The 17,788-nt window shown below is 37.6% G+C and overlaps 1 protein-coding gene across 1 annotated transcript; it reads left to right on the top strand.

Annotated features, from left to right (window-relative positions):
* Window positions 1-5,709: 5,709 nt before the first annotated feature.
* CIAPIN1 (cytokine induced apoptosis inhibitor 1) lies at window positions 5,710-16,304 on the top strand. Its single transcript, XM_083143562.1, has 6 exons — window positions 5,710-5,865; window positions 6,518-6,674; window positions 9,144-9,478; window positions 12,971-13,136; window positions 14,462-14,583; window positions 16,101-16,304. Exons 2-6 carry the CDS (start codon window positions 6,524-6,526, stop codon window positions 16,212-16,214), a joined length of 888 nt encoding a protein of 295 aa, XP_082999688.1. The 5' UTR covers window positions 5,710-5,865; window positions 6,518-6,523; the 3' UTR covers window positions 16,215-16,304.
* The last annotated feature ends 1,484 nt before the right edge of the window (window positions 16,305-17,788 follow it).

Genomic DNA, 17,788 nt, shown 5'->3' with positions numbered 1-17,788 from the left:
ACCCCACATCGGAAAACATTTTTCAAGACAATTTAACACAATTTGTTAAGACTATTTGGCATATTTAGTCAAATTATATAATTGTATTAACAGGACATGTAGTTGTAGCAAAAATTATCTTCACGCATATAAATTATTGTAGTATGTCACATTCTAGGGGATTTGCGTTATTTTATTTCGTCCAGCAGGGGAATTCCATAAGATCGTTTTTAAAAGTGGTTAAATCTCCTACGGGAATTTTTGAACATTTCCAATCCCAAAAATTTCCCGACGAATAGTGAATTTTTCCGGCCATACCGAAACACGAATCTTTTAACTTTTCCGATCCACATGCAGATTCCGTATGAACCCCTTCGTGGCTCAGAAGGGAATTCCATCCATCAGTGATCACAGAACGTAAATTGGGTTGATCTGGATTAGGTTGTCAGTAGACTAGAATAGAATAGAATAGAATAGAATACTTTATTAGTCATTAGACAACATGATTGCAATAGACTTCGTCATAATAAGTATATAAATACTAATATAAAAAATTACAAAGAAAAGAAAATTAAAAATACATATTAAAATATTACACATTCAACAATACAGTTTGCAAATTACACTACATGTTTTATTACAGCGAAAGCAATTGGAAAATAGTACTCTATTTTGATTACAATACAAGCATGATACAAGTCATGTACAAAAACCCAATTTACAGCTCTGTGATGCATTATGAGTAGACAGTTACATTTTACAGGCCCTGACGGAAGTGTTCTTCAAATTCCGTGACACTATATATACAATATCGTACTAATATATTATTAATGTGTTCAGTGGCGTACGCAAGGGGGGTTACCGGGTTTAAACCCCCCCCTTGAGCTTTTGAAATATTATGGAAAATGCTGTAGAAAAAATTAAAAATGGCTAATTTATCACAGTCAAAGATCTGCGACAGTAATAATAATAATAATAATAATAATAATAATAATAATTTGAATTATTATTCCCATGCAGCATGAAGAAAAACACTACATTCCAAACACAATCTAAGCGGCCGTAAAGTTCAATTTTGCAATTTTTTTTTGCAAAACGTCGCGCAGTAACTCTCGCGAGAATTGTGAAAATTCCTTGCTTCGTCGTAGTGTGCCGACCTTATTGCAAACGTTCTTCATTTCACATCCCCTTGTGAACTCTCGAGTGATGCTGAGTCTACATCCACATCATTAAATAATGTTGAAGAAGTGCTTTGTGAATCACCTAGAAGTGATAAATGTGTTGGAATGTCTATAAACTTACTTTTCAACGAAAGCATAGACTCAGTGGAATTTGACAACATGTATTCTCGCGCTTCATCATCATCATCCTGGGCGAGTTCCATAGGTAAAGGTAATGAAAATTCCCCCGTGTATATAGCACCGTGCCATGAAGGCACACGTACTGGTGTGGTGGACCCCAAAGATTCTCGATCTCGAACTATTTTGCAGGTGATGTGATCAGCACCATGCTCCGGCAGCCTTCATCCCCCAGGGTTGCTCTCAGGTACCCATTGCTATGAGGCTGGGTGCGGAGACACGGCTGGATAAATTCCAACCAATTCCGGGAATCAACCCGGATATCCCAAGAAGTTGTCAGACTAGACCAGACAAGACTCTTTGAATGAGTTTCATATTTCGATTACTTCAATAAATTTAATATATTTCCTTGTTTTTATGGATTTTCTTCACACTTAAAATGTCTCACTTATCATATACAACCGTTGACTAGAACAACCGTTGTAACAAAGAAACAAAAGAAATGTAATTTTGTTGTATTTCTTTCATAAATAGCAGCTGCATTAGTAGTAATTATTAGTAGTAATTAAACTAATTAATTAAAATAATTATTAATTAATTTATTGTTATTATTATTAATTAAAGTATAATAAAACAATGGTAATGTGTATTTGTAGAAAGTTTTCTAAATAACACCCCCCTTGATGAAATCCTGCGTACGCTACTGAATGTGTTTAGCAAACTGCTTGTTTTCTGAATTACGTATAGAAGCTGGTAGCAAATTGAATACTCTCATTCCATTATGTTTAAAATTTTGTTGAGTCTTGCATAGTCTAGCGTATGACATTTCTATATTCAGATTGTGCCTTGTATTATAGTCATGTACATTAGAACGCAACCTAAAACTGGGGAGGTTTTCCTTTATGTACATTAAAGGACTGTTGAAGTTATGATGAAAAACATGGCAAATGTTACAACTCAACTGATGAGTAATATTACAGCGCCTAGAATAACGTAGTGTGGAAAACGGCATGGTTCTGCCGTCTCTCGCTGGTTCCACTCGAAAATGATCCGCTAGAGGCGCTGGTGTTGACCCCGGTGCTTGGTGTTCGACTGTTTATAATGGAAGTAAATGGGGATTTCGCTGCAACGTCTGATTCTTTTCCTTGTAACATTTCTTTGTATCAGAAAATTGTTATGATATTTGGTACAGTAGTCGCGAAAATATTAAAGAATATTATGAACCGTCGATCATGACCTGTCCTTGAGTTTTTTATTAACAATACGGAAGAAAACATAGGTATGGATTGTAACACGTAACATGGCAATTGCTGCGAGAATTAGTATTGTGTATGCATTATCCTGAAAGGTTCATTAATATTGTCATTGTCACAAATATTATTTTTATGGAATTTCACACAGACAATACTCGTTTATTTTTCAAAGATTGTTTTACATCCACTCGCGTGTTGTCAAACTTACCGCCCAAAAACTCGCAAGCGTGAAATATGGCACTTTTCGTTTCCCGCTTACTGGAAAAATGTAAACAACGCGTTGGTTGAGTTATATTTTCATCAATGTTCTAGTTACCAATCGACACGAATGTAAAGCAATTTGTTGATAGAGATGACAAGGTACATCCTAATCGGCTATTTGAACTCAGGGTTGGCATGTTTAAAACAAAAGTGTTTAAAACACTTTGTTTTAAACGTTTAAAACACACGGCTTTGTTTTTTTTACAAATGTTTTAAACGTTTAAAACAATCTGTTTTAAACATGTTTTTTTTACAAGTGTTTAAAACACATTTTGGTGGTATATATTTTATCGCACAACACTTGAGCAACCTTATGTTCTGACGTCACAGGAGAAAGCTTTATAATTTTAGGCTGTATGCACAAGGTAGCAAGATTGTTGTGCGACAAGAAAGACCCGTGCTTTACTGTAGAAATCGAAACCTCTCAGTTCCTTGTTTCGTATCGTCCTGTAAGTTTGAGACTGGTGGAAGCTTGAAATGGAAACTAATATCTAAATACACAATGCGTGATTTTGATCGTGACGTGATTTTTTTTCTTTTGCGATACGATTCATTGGTTTGTATAACTGAATGAAGCGCAGATGCTTACTTTTGGAAACATAATTTTGTACTTTGAAAAAAATCATCTGGAGAATCTATTATGACACTGCAGGTTGTTTTCTGCTATATAAACTGTTCAGGCAGCAGGAAATATTTCACCGTGATTTTTTCAGGACGAGGATAGGAATTCTATAATATTTAGTTTCTTGAAATTTAGATGAATATAAATCCTAACCTACTTCAGTAGTGGCGGAAAAAGGGGGGCTATTACCCACAACTTTTGTCCCTGCAGTCACGGCCGCCGACTTGTCAAAATTATTGGGGGGGGGCCTCTGATCACTGAATTAAATTATTGAATGACTCACTCTCTCCCTTTCTTAAGTTTTGGCCACAGTGTTCGGAATCTCATAAAAGTCCGATCCGGACTTCGGGAAATGATTTCCCGAATTTTCGGGATCCCGTGCAGTCGGGAAATACCGAATGCTCATTTGAAAATGTCGTTATTTCTCGACGTTTTCTGCATTGTCAATTTCTGGAACTTACCGTAAATTGTTAGTTTTTAATCCAGAAATCACTTAAAATGAAAATGACGTGTATAATTCGAGATTTTCAGAGCTTCGGGAAATTTTGAACATTTCCCGACTCAGTAGGGAAATTGAAAATTTTTCCCGTCCCGCACACCCCTAATAAAAGCCCATGAATTCCTCAAAAATGTCATTTTTTTATTCACAGTTCGAATGCAGAATATTAATTGTCCACGGTTGGATATGTCACAAGTTTCGTCAACCATAATAGCAAAATATTCCCGACTTTTATTATCTGCTACCACGGAGCGCAAAACAGATCTCCCTAATATATCAATGATCTCGTTCTGAATGTCATGCGAGAGCCATTTGTAGCCCGAACGTCCCATCCACTACCCTAGTTCATGCACATCGTCTTTTGAAACTCATGTTTAGTAAAAATTGTAACAATACTCATAATTACATACTTAGTATATACTAGTAATAAATCATGCGTTTTGCTGTCTCTGGTCATAGCCTCCCCAAAGTTGATGGTGTAGAAAATTTTAAATATGTAATAAAAGTTAAGTTCATGTGGCACAGTTCAGAGTAAACTTTACAAGAGAAGCAAAATAATACATTAGATCTTCTTAAGCAAAATTATTTGGGTGGCTCTGCCCCCACATTGTTAATATTGGGGGGCTCGACCCCCCCCCTTAAGCCCCATGGAGTCGGCGCCTATACCTGCAGTAGAGGTGTGCGAGATCCCGAAAAGTCGGGACCGGGATCGGGAAAGAAAATTTCCGTCCCGAACCTGACTTTCCGACGTTTTGGGATCCCAAGCAGTCTGGAAATTCCGAATGGTCATTTTAAAACGTCGTCAATTCTAGACATTCTCTGCATTGTGGTTTTGTACCAGAAGTGCAAAAACAAGCACTTAAGATGGAAATTACATGTAGAATTCGAGATTTCAAGAGCTTTGGGAAATTTCGAACACATCCCGTCCCGAAAATTTTCCGACTTTTTCGGGAAATTGAGAATTTTCCCCGTCCCGACCCAAAAAATTCTGTACCCCACACCCCTACCCTGCAGTATGGTAAACCTTATCTCCAAAGGTAAATAAACTGTCCTTGTCGCCATTGTACTCATAAAAATGAGTATTTTTTCTCTTTAACGACTTTAACTATAATTTACTGGGAAAAGGTTGAATTTGTTTTGTTTAAAACATGTTTAAAACATGTTTTTTTTAACTCATGTTTAAAACTATGTTTAAAACAAAAAAAACATGTTTTAAACAAAAAAAACAGTTTGTTTTGTTCTTTTTAAAAAAAACACAAATTTTACCAACCCTGTTTGAACTCCATGGAATATGAAATTAAATTCTTTCGAATATCTGCATTTCGGGAAAATTACTTCATAATATGTACGCCACGAAACATTTTTTCTCCTTCATGACACTATTTCAATTTTATTAGTATACAAAAATAAACTTGTGTACGCAATCCAACGTTTGACGTCCAGCCTCACATGCGATATGTTGATGCTCGTGTTGCGTTGCACATAAAATGTATTTATGTTACTTTTCTGTGTAAATTAATGCCATTTCGTGACTGCAAATCACTCCACAAATATAATTGTTTCCATCAATTCACTTACCGCCTTTCTAGAGAAACAAACCTATACAATATATTCCAAAAACTAACTAAGCCGCATTACTTTCATAACAAAATTAGCACCTGGGTCGATCGCACTGCCATCTACTTGTCATCGTCTCGGGGAACCAGTTTCTTTGGTCGTTTTCCACACTACGTTATTCAAGGCGCTGTAGTAATATTGTCACAAATGTGTATCAAGAGAAGTTAGAGCCAAAGTGTCTTGAAAAGTGTAAAAGACTAATCGCCGAGTCATCGATGATTATTACATTGCAATCGACTTATGTTTGATCGAGTTGAGTCTTCCGGTGAATCGAAGCAGACAACTGAAGTGAAAGAAAAAGGAGCCACAGAAAGGAGCTTTTTCGACAACAACTAAGTTAGTGTTTAACATTTTTTATTTGAAAATTACTTATTGCATTTCTATAATGTTTGTTATTAGTTATGTTATGAATTTGTTACTTTATGACAGTTCTGTTCTCTTCTAAGTGATCGATCTTGTTTTGAGTGAAGTGCAAGTAGTTTCAGCACAGAATGAGTAAACCATATAAAATGATGTTATTAATGAGACTAACAAATACAAATGAATAATGGCTGTGGTAATTACCCGATATGTTTTCCGTTTTCCCGAGTATTCAAAAACAAACTCTTCCTATAAGGCAAGCAAATAAATGGTAAAGAAGTACTGTCAACAGTAATTGACTGTTGTCATAAAAGTTGCACCAGATAGTATCTAGAATGATTTTCCATTTTCACGTCTTGGAAAGGTTTTGAAAGATTGAAAGGGGGGGGGGGGTATTTGGTACAATAAAAATGTTTCATACCTGCACCTTCCTCAATAAATTTGCTCGTATATACTGTACAGAAAACGGAAGAGATTTAAAAATTAAAGGCAGATGTTTTGTACATATTAGGTTTTATCCAGAATAATGAAAATGTCACAAGTGTTTCATCGAATACTTTTCAATTGACATTCTTTGCTGTTTTTCTTTTGTGTAATATGAAAAATATTATTTTTTTAATATTTACAGCAAAAGATGGATCAGGTCAAACCAGGGTATCAAGTGCTGATTTTGTGGCAGAGTGCTGTTGCAGCAGAAACTTTATCAAATACTGTTCATCAACTGCAGGAAGTGGTTGGTTCAACAGGAAAAGTTCAGCTTGAAAATGTGGAAAGGTTGACTATGGGTGAGCATGTTCTCCAAATTAATACTTATTATGCTCTTTATACATGTTACATATGTGTGTTTGTACAATTTCTCTGCCAGAGTCATGCATGAAGTCAACAAATAAAAAATTTAGTAATATTACATATCAGATTTGTATAGATTTGAGAGAAATAAACACTTCTGGTTTATCTACAATCGTATCTGCGCTTTCCAGATTTCACTGCTGATGCATGCTTCGGCTTTTCGTACTTCACCGGGGCGCACCAAAGCTTTCACGAGGTTAAACCATGACATCATCAATTTACACCAGCCTCAAGAGATGGTGCGGCTGGTGAATCAAAATGGCGTTGTCAGCAATGAAGCTTCTTCTGATTCATGATATGCTTTCTGTAGGCCATAGTACTGAATGTCTCGCCGATTTTGTTGCAAGGAGGGCAAATAAACTGGATGCAGACATAAACTGTCAACATTTTAAATACTGCTACTCCTTCACTTCCACACAAGGTGAAATATAGTATGCCGATGCATCAAAACATGCATTCATCTTCTGCTGCAACATGCAGGAATGCATCCATTTGCGAGATTCGATATCTTTACAGAAGAATACCACTTAAATTCATATTGCACATGCAAAATAAGATGTCATTAAGTGAAAATATACCTAGTCATATCATAAATACTGACACAACATTGAAAGTGAATTATGACGAAAGTGTTAAAGATACTTTAATGTCCTGATTGTATAGGTTACTTACAGGTCTAACGAACACATAACACCGATCATTTTTCAAAATGGCCGCCTTTGGCCTTCACACAGGCCTGAAGTCTCTGCGGCCACTCATCTACAGCATTACGCACTGTCTCCGTAGGGAAAGTCACCACTGCCTTCACCAGGGACCGTTTCAGACTGTCAATATTGGCATGCCTCCTCGTACAGACCATGCCCTCAAGCACTGACCACAATTTGTAGTCTAACGGGTTGAGGTCAGGGCTGCTAGCAGGCCAATCAGCTGGAGCAATGAAGTCCGGGACATTGCTCTTGAGCCACTCCTGGGTAGTGTGTGCCTTATGGGCTGGTGCGGAATCCTGTTGGAAGGTCCAATGTTGGTTCCTGAACAAAGTGTCACTCAAAGGCTTCACAACAGAGTTCAACACAGTACTTTCGTACACTCTGGCTGACGTTTTCACCCCTTTTTCACAAAAATGCAGCTTGGTGGTGCCATCATACGCCACGCCCCACCAAACCATGACTGAGGCCGGATGATGACCCCTCTGGATCTTCGGGGCTTTCTCCCGAGCTTCGTGGGATGTTGACGCATACACCCGGTCATTTTGGCGATTGAAAGTTTCCTCAATGTTGGATATCTTTTCATCTGTGAAAAGAATTTTCCTGTGGCCATTGTTGGCGTAACGCTGCAGGAGGCGTTTTGCTCTTATCACCCTCTGCTCTTTCAGACGTGCATTGAGGAAGTGACCTGTACTTCGCCGATAAGCCTTCAACCCCAAGTCACTTCTTAACACACGAGACACTGACATTTTGGGAATGTTCAGCTCACGAGCAAGCACTGCCTGCTTTCGTACAGGATTTCTCCGAATACGGGCTGCCACTGCTTGCACTAGCTTTTTGGTTCGTACGCTGCGTGGCAGCCTTGCCTTGGGCGATCATCAACTGTCCCAGTCTCTGTGAATCGCTTGATGGTCCGATACACGAAAGATTTGCTGATATTCAACTTTTTAAGTGTTCTGAATATCATGGGGGCTGTTTGACCCACTTTATGAAGCGCTACTACTGCCACACGATTTTCGTAATCGCCCCACTCCATAGCTACACTTTTACGAACACACTTCCTCTATGACAGCTCAACTCACAATGGCCCACTCCAGCCTCTTGCACAGGAAGGTTGGCCGCGACCTTGAAAACCGGTTGTACACACTGCCTCAAACTTTGTGTCAGTATTTATGATACGACTAGGTATAACATTCATGAAATATCTTCTGTGATTTAGTCACTGATGGTGAATTTTTCCCGATAAACGTGGATATGCGTGCACATTCCAAATTTCACTGAACTTGACGTCATTTTTGGTGCACCTAACTGATGCACGCTGGTGAAATCTGGAAAGTGTGGTTTCATTTTTTCCCACTTTGTAGTAAAAATTGAACTTCCTTCCATGACTAACAACCTATGGCCATTTTGAAAATTCAGACATTGCATTGGTAAATTATTTCTAAAAATGAATGCGTCTATGCAATGCAAGTACATGTATTTGAAATAGTGCTTAAGGAAAGTGGAACAAATTTATTTGTACATTAACTATATGCATAGAAATATTGCATCACTGCATATAAAATAATGGTGTAAGGAAGTAAGTACTTATTGTTAGTAGGAAGACTGAACTTGTCTGCCCCTAACCATGTAAGTAACATACTCATAGGCTACTTATGTAAAATACCACATGCAAACTAATGACATTCTATTCTTTTTCAGCTGCGTATGGGAATTCCACGTTTGATGTGGTTCTGTCAGGAACATTTTTCCCTCACACAATAGTGCATAATGTTGAATTAATTGGGGACATTTTGAAAATTCTTAAGCCAAATGGTAAGCTGGTGCTTCAGCAAGCAGTGGTAACATCTAGTGGGAGCTCTGGAAAGACTGAGTCAAAACTGGTTTCAACAGTGAAACTGTCTGGAATGGTCAATGTATCAGTGCCTGAGAAAGTCTCGCTGTCTGATGATGAACTTTTGGAGCTGAAAGGATTGCTGCGTGTGAATGAAAGTGTCCAAGTTGTTAGGATTGAATGTCACAAGCCAAATTTTGAGGTAAGTTTCAACAAAATTATGTTATTTTTGCTAATACTGTGCATTTGTTCTAATGTAAAGTGAATTCGCTTTTTACATGAAGTGCTCAAGAGGGGAACTCATATGTGGGTCACTATTTATATTTTGAGCCTTGGCAACACTGATTGAAGTTAGGCGCGATTTGACGTTTATCGTCTGGCATTATTGACCATAACGTACTTCAAATGTTTTGTCAATAGCTTCATTTGTGCTGTTTATGTTGCCTTGGAGATTGCGCGACAACAATACAATGGAATTAACTCGTGAACATTTTCGTGCGATGATTTTTTACGATTTTCGACGTGGATTATCAAGACAAGAGTGCATCGATCAACTTACTTCCACATTTGGTGATGAAGCTCCATCCTTTGCCACTGTGAAACGCTGGTATAACGAATTTAATCGTGGCCGCAAATTCGCTCACCGACGAGATTCGCGAAGGTTGTCCAAAATCAGTTGTTGTTCAAGAAAGCATTGATGCTGTGCAAAACCTAATACTGCAAGATCGTCATGTGACATACTGTGAGATTGAGGCAACCATAGGCATTAGTTTCACCAGCATATATAAAATATTACATGATCATTTAGCTGTGAGAAAGGTATGTTCTCGTTGGATCCCACACAATATATAATTTGACAAGAACTCAAAAAGACGCTCGCGTCAATTGGTGCAAACAAATGCTCAATAAATACAATCGTGGTGCTTCAAAAGACGTATATAAGATTGTAACAGGTGACAAATCATAGATATATGCATATGAGCCGGAACGTAAACAGCAGTCGACTGTATGGGTGTCTCAAGATGAACCCAATCCAACAAAAGTTGTTCGCGCTCGAAGCACATCGAAACAAATGGTCGCCTGTTTTTTTTTTGGGAAAACAGGTCATGTGGCAACTGTGCCTTTAGAGGAACGGTCAACTCTGAATGGTGCACAACAATTTGTTTGCCAGAGGTCTTCGGTCAAACACGGAAAACAAACAAACACCGTCGGATCATTCTTCATCAAGACAATGCCAGCTGTCACACATCTCGTCTAACAACGACTTTATGAACAGTCAAAAAATCGAATTGATGGGTCATCCGCCATACAGTCCTGATTTGGCACCCAATGACTTCTTCTTGTTCCCGAATGTCAAGAATAAATTGCGTGGACAACGATTTTCGTCAGCAGAAGACGCCGTTGATGCGTTCAAAAACCATATTATGGAGGTGTCTCAAGAAGATTGGAAAAACTGCTTTGACAAATGGTTCGAATGAATGCAAAAGTGTATTGACCATAAAGGAGAATACTTAGAAAAACAATAAAGCAGTTTTCAATGCCAAATTCCTGTTTTTTCATTGTTAGGCTCAAAATATAAATAGTGACCCTCGTAATTAAAAGGGTCAAGTACTATTTTTGTAGGGATGAATGGCTCATTAACCTCTTCATTTAACAGTAATAGGTTTTGGCTTACAAATAAATTCATATGACAAGACATGATTAAAATTCACTTCTCTACCAAAGGGCATAGATTCAAGTCCTAGCCAAGACTTTCATCATTGCAATTAAACAAAGCAACATTTTGTGAATAGGGGCAGTGAAGCGCAGAAATTGTGAGAAGAAATAAAGATTATATTTTGCGACTGTTAGTTTTGGTGTTTGTGTATGTAAGGAATGAAAAACTGCTTATTTTGAAATTTACTTTATGTAACAGGTTTATAAATTGTCTTTACTTTTATAAAAATAATAAACAAAAATTGCCTTCCTAAAAATACTTGAATATCAAAATTATTTTTAGCATTTTTTGGGTGCAGTCTGTCATGGTTACTGGTATGGAAGCTTGCCACAGTTAATCATTAACATCCTCTTAATATGCATGAAATAGTTCCATCAATACTCAACAAAGAGATAAAAATATGTGTTTGTTTATTTGTATATAGATAGCGAATGAAACTAAGTAGGAACACAAAGGCCTCCCCAATTGGGTTGTGGTAACCTCACCACCTTGTAATGAATGGGTCCCAGGTTTGATCCCTGGTCAACGCACCATTGCACAGTGGTTCGGATCCCACTTAAACTGTACGTCCAGTCCCAATGTGGACAAAGTAACAATTCAAACAAAATAGCTAATACAGTAAACCCTCGTTAAGACAAACTCGCTTAAGACGAACACTCGGTTAACATGAACAAAATGTTGGTCCCGGCAGGGATGTATTATTCTTATAGAAAGTTTTATAGGTTAACGTGGATTTCGGTTACCACGAATTACGAACTGTTTTGTAGTCCGTTGCATCATTAGATCTCATTTATCACGAACTTTCAAAGTTTTCATAATTTTTTTTTCTGTTCCTCTGCTAGGTATGTAAGAAATCGCTCAACAATCTCTATCATCTTGTCAACAATCAACTTATACAGTATTGTAACCAACAGATTCAGATCACAATGTGTTCAAATGTGTTTTTCTATTCTTTAAACCATAGCCAGTACGAGTAACATCAAGATTAAAACTTGGATGCAATTGCTCGATAATTGCGACCATTGCATCAACAATGAGCTTATACGTATTTAACCAACAAATTCAGTTGTGTGTTCAGATGTGTGTCTAGGAAGTGTTAATCACCTTGGACACTTTAGAACATTTTGCTGCAACATTGAAATTGACCGCTAGTTTTACGGAAGCTATGAGTACAGTTGGCCGTGAAGTTACCAGGCATTTGCGTTCCCATTTGCGACAGCGCAATACACAGGGATTTTTCACCAGAAAATGATCTGCGAGTACTTCTTTTAAAAGTTAAATACTGTACTAGTGTTTTCTATGATGACATACATAACACGTATTGTAAATGGTTAATGTGTAGCCTCCGTAGTCGAGCGGGTTAAGGTGTTGACTCGTCTGGAGATCGTTCGCTGCGGGATGGCGTAGGTTCGAATCCAGCTCTGGTCGGAATTTATTCAGGCTACGTATAGGGCCGGTGGCAACCCACCATCTTGAGGAAATGAGCGAGTGAGTGAGCGTAATCCGGTCACGGAGACCTACTATAACGGCTGGGGAAACGTCGGGCTGACCCCCCGACTATTCCAATGCTGGTTGAAGATCTCCACGCTTATAGGTGATGAAGGAAAGCGTGTGAGGGAGACTGGCAGTCGGTAGGTATGCCTAGGCCCTTCATGGGCTGTTGCGCGACGGATTATTATTTTATTTATTTATTGTGTAGAAAGAACTGTATTACAACAATAAAATCATTGTGCATATGCAGTTTCCTTGATGTCTTATTGTTATTTTTTTCCTCTTGCTGAAGTAAATTAGTGTATTTTCAACATGCTATACTCAGTATGTATGATACATATTTTTGTTAATTTGAATTTTGGATAATTCAAACCTTTATCATGTCCCCTTGGAGTTCGAGTTAAAAAGAGGTCCACTGTCTTTTCATTTTAATGATTTGTCTGTTCATTGTTTGTCGCATGTAATATTTCCCTTTTTCTTCCTCAGGTTGGATCATCTTCACTCTTATCATTTGCAAAATCCCCAGCCAAGCCATCAAGTGACGTTGCTGCTGTGTGGAAGATAGATGATACAGTCGATGATGAAATTATAGATTCTGATCAGCTGCTAGATGAGGATGATCTGAAGAAACCTGATCCTTCAACGTTAAAAGGTAAAAAAAAAAAAGTTGGTATTTTACGCCACGTCGTAAACATATTAAAACTAAGTTAAAATCAAAACACATACCTTGTTTTGTTTTCCGAATTTTCAGGATCCTTTATCAGGATGAAATTAAGGAAATTGTGGAAGGAAAAAGGATTAAAAAGTATAACAAACTGATGCCCTGTTGCTGTAGCGATCAGCCGTTCCTCCACTGACCTTGTCAAAGTGTTATTGTGCAACTAAATTAAATTTGGGTAATTGAAAGTCCTATTGTTAACAGCTATTTCAATGTAATATTTTCTTTAATTTGGTTAGTCTTAGAGTTTTAACTAACAGAGCTACTAACTGAAGTCTTTGTTGTCAATATACATGTGTAGGATGCTACTGACACTACTAAGAATATATTTGGTGATCTAAGACCATTTTATGATGGCATAAATTATGTCGGTGGAAAGAGCAGCTAGCGGAGTGTGTTAGGAGAAGACGACAAGAGAGGAGTGGTGGAAGACCAGGAAAAAATGGAGAGGCTTGACTTCTATGCCGACCCAGCCAGAGGCAGGAAACGGCAAAGGATGATGATGATAAATTATACCGATTGCTCTTGTCTAGCTGACTAACATTTAACTAATTATTTCCTGAGGTGGATGGATGTATATTGATTTCACTTTGTATCTAAAGATATCTGTTTGGCGGTTACGCGGACATAAGTAATGAACTCTAATAAGCTTACTTTCAATATTTTGGCGTAAATTTTTCTCGCAATGGATTTTGCCACTCGTCTGGTGGCTTCATCAGGCGTGTACTGTCTTGCTGCGGAAGGAACCATGCCACCTGCATTTTAATAATTTTTGAGTTACAAAGTAAAATGTGCCATCCTTCAATTTTCGAGTGAAATTGCCATGTCATACAATTTTGATTGGCTTCAGTGAAGCCATCTGAAATTGTTAAACACAATACGAAAACAATTTATCTACAGAATAGCTTCTAATAACCTTTTTTCTTAATGAACTCAGAAATAACCAAAATGTCACTTACCATGTTTTACATCCGAGCCCTTCAATTGATTTCACTGTGGTTCGAGTCCAATTTTCAACTGTAGGTCCAGTTCCAATTAGCCTATCTGGGCATAAAGTGGACTTTATGGGGCGGTGGAGGCACAGTGGCGCAGCTCCCATTAGAAACTGTAGGTCTAGTCCCATTTAGGTTCCCTATGCATAAGGTGCGCTTAAAGTAAACTTTCTCTAAGCATAACTGCATGAGGGTAAAGATTCTACAGCATGTGCAATATAATATTTACATTCATTTATTTGTACTGATAGTTTTCTTTTTCTTCAGTGTGTGGGACAACTGGGAAGCGAAAGGCCTGTAAGAACTGCTCCTGTGGACTCGCTGAAGAATTAGCTACTGAAGGAATTAAGACTGAGATTGAGAAACCAAAGACATCCGCCTGTGGAAATGTAAGTTTTGAATCCTGGTCAGCTATTTCTATAAACAAAGTAGTAATCATGTTTAGAAGTTGCAAACGTAATAAATTCATGATTAATGAAATCTACGTAGAACTTAAGCTAAATGTTAACAAACATTGTGAATGTAGGAGCATTTGCAATTCCGTGGGTAGGGTCCTCCCCCTCCGTTCATGTGAAGAATTGTACATATCACCAGTCTGTACACACTACCTTTGGAGATTCATAGTGCTTGAGTTGTTCCCGAGAAAGAACTGGCTGAAGCATAGTAGTAGTGTCTTTCACACACAGCCCTACTATCTTGAAAGCTTGACGTGTATTTAAACCACCTATTAGTCTAGTCCCTACACCGTCTGAGATTTCGGCCTGTGTATGGGACTGGTGGCCATCTAGCATGGTGAGAAAATTGGAGAGCTATGAGCGAATAGTTTAACCCTGTCATGAAAACCTACAACAGCAACTGGGGGTTCTTTGTGCTGACCACACGTCACTCCGTAACTGGTTAGATGATCTCACACCTGTGGGAGTAAGGCCGGCAGTCGGTAGGTAGACCTGGGTGCTAAATGGGATGTTGCATCATGGGTTATTAGGGCCCGGGATTTGACATATTTTTCAATTTGCTTCGGATCTATTATTGGGGTGAGATCTTTACATATCTGATGAAAATCGGCTGAAATAGCCAAACTCGACAAAGCATATTTTGACATATTTCACCTATTTCACGTTTTTTACAATATATTTCTTCAATTTTGTTGTAATAAGACATATTTCTGTATAATTTCATAATTCTCTCGCACATAATCGGTTTTCATATTGTCGATGGTAGGATATGGAAATTACAGAGGAAGAAAGGTGCCGTCTTTTCTTAGTACAGAACAATAATACCCCACTTTTTTATCCCGCCAACAATTGATAGCCATGCAAACATTATTGAGGCAAAATGTTCTCTCTCATTGTTGCATGGCAAGTAAAGAATTCGTTCTCATTTCTTTGCCTTTTTCGCTTTTCACAAAAATCAGTCAAAAGTAAAAATAACATTCGCTACATTACAGCCCCTACTCTACTCTATCGGGTATGGGAGAAATTGGAGAGTACTGTTGTGCATATGTTTGGCTTTACTGGGAATATTTCTGCATCTTTTACAGTTTTATAGGCCATTAAGTCCCACGCCCTAGTTATTATTATTTGAGTCTAGTGACACTTGGCCACCACTTAAGACACTAACATTGGCAAGTCTTGTTATGAGTGCACCACATGCAGTCGGTCAGTGATCCTTCGCATTTTTGTTCCGTTTCTTGGAGTGCTTTACAGCACTGATGCACGAACATGTGGCATTGTAGGAAACAAAACTGCAGGCTACATTTCCATACTCTTTCAGTGGGATGGTTGAGCAAAAAGTGGTTGGCCGTTTCTGATCTTTTCCAGGGGGAAATTTTGTGGAAAGAACTTCTTTCATCATGTAGAAAAAGTAAAAGTATAAAACCTCAATGAAATAAATGTTTTCATTTCAGTGTTATCTGGGAGATGCATTCAGATGTGCGAGCTGCCCTTATTTGGGAATGCCTGCATTTAAACCTGGAGAAAAGATTGAACTTTCAGATCAGCAACTGAAAGCGGATGTGTAGTCAGTATTAATATATGGGAAACTGTCTTTAAATATTATTGTTACGAATGTATTTTTTTAGGTCAATAAAAGTTCAGAAGACTGGTTGTAATATCTAGTTTCATTTCCTATTTATCACTGGACCGTGTTCATTGCCCATTTAATGCACACACAAGCTAATTGGAACTACATCTACAGTATAAAATTTTCGCCCAGTGGGGATTGAAAGTTCCGCTGATTTACACAATGTAATCCTAAATTACATATTGTTTTTAATCAAATTCAAGGCTGGTAGCAATATTGTAAAGCAGGGAACTCTTCTGCTGTGAAAAAATTAATGCTATTTGTGATAATGTGTATGTGATAGGCTTTAATTGCTAATATGAAGAAGAAATGTTGGGGAAAAAATAAGGTTGAACCAATACCAATATATCCTGGAAATTATGCAGAATTCACATTTATATTTCACAAGTATATTGCCATCCATTAATTTTTATTTACGTTTACATTCTACTATTAGGTAAATTAAACTGCAAGATTGTTATGGTAGAGGTCAAAGAGAAAACTTTGGAACCCCAGTTATATGTTCCTATATTTTACACATTCCAATATTATACAATCAATCTTCATTGTCCAAATGGAGCAAAATGTTACATTTTCTCCCATTTTAATTTTTTCACCTATAAGGTCCCCTGAAAAACGTAAAATTGTGGTTCCATTGCATTAACATTCATTAATATAGTGAAAAATATTATATGGTTACCGTATAATTTGTTTATGGTTACAATATTTCTCTTAAGTGTGGAATTTTCTGAACAAGTCACTACTAAAAAGGAAAATTCGGTTTCATCACTCCCTTCTTCATTTTCAGATTCACTTTCACTGCTTTTAGAAAGTGAATCTGAAAAACACAAGTAGAACATATGTGAATTAAAGCTTGGCTCACAGCATGTGTCAACAGTGTAATAACATGTATTTTGCCTTCCTGAACAATGTAACATCAAGGGTATATTGTGACCTACTATTACAGAGAAATGCAGTCCCTTATGCTGGCTTTAGACGAAAGCATTTCCTTTAGCATTTTTGCTAGCATAAATGCTATGTAAATGCTTCCAAAAATCTTATAGCAGGTAGTACTTTTACATGCAAGCATTTCATGTAACATTTCGGCTAGCTTTTGCGATTACAATGTATAACATATACAGCATGAAAGGCACGTCGAGTTACACCATCTATGTTGAGTGCACTGTGTTTACATTTGAAACAACGAAAATATTCTTCCACACGTGTACAGTAAACGTTGTAAAGTATGTATTTAAGCAGCGCCATTGTTTTGTACCTAATAATGTTTTATACGAAACTTTATTCCTCTCGGCTAAATGGTTATCGGCTTTTAAAAATATGAAGTGATACATTGTTTACATCTCACGCTGCCGCCATGACTTCACTCATGACCTAGAGGTCGCTTCTGATTGGTTCTGATAGGATGGGTTCTATCTTTGAGAATTGCCATGAAAGATTCCATGGCATCTGAAATGCCATAAAATTCCTCACTTTACATGGTAGCTTTTTGGTCATGGCATAAACGTTAAGAAA

The sequence above is a fragment of the Lepisma saccharinum genome, chromosome 22, assembly GCF_977018435.1.
Source record: "Lepisma saccharinum chromosome 22, izLepSacc3.1, whole genome shotgun sequence".
Taxonomy (NCBI): Eukaryota; Metazoa; Arthropoda; class Insecta; order Zygentoma; family Lepismatidae; genus Lepisma; species Lepisma saccharinum.
The sequence above is the reverse complement of the archived record's forward strand: the minus strand, read 5'-3'. Positions and strand labels throughout refer to the sequence as shown.

Coding starts and splice junctions, on each gene's coding strand:
- CIAPIN1 (XM_083143562.1), top strand. CDS start 6,524: ATGGATCAGGTCAAACCAGGGTATCAAGTGCTGATTTTGTGGCAGAGT. Junction 6,675..9,143: donor TGTGGAAAGGTTGACTATGG/GTGAGCATGTTC, acceptor ATTCTTTTTCAG/CTGCGTATGGGAATTCCACG. Junction 14,584..16,100: donor AGACATCCGCCTGTGGAAAT/GTAAGTTTTGAA, acceptor TTTTCATTTCAG/TGTTATCTGGGAGATGCATT.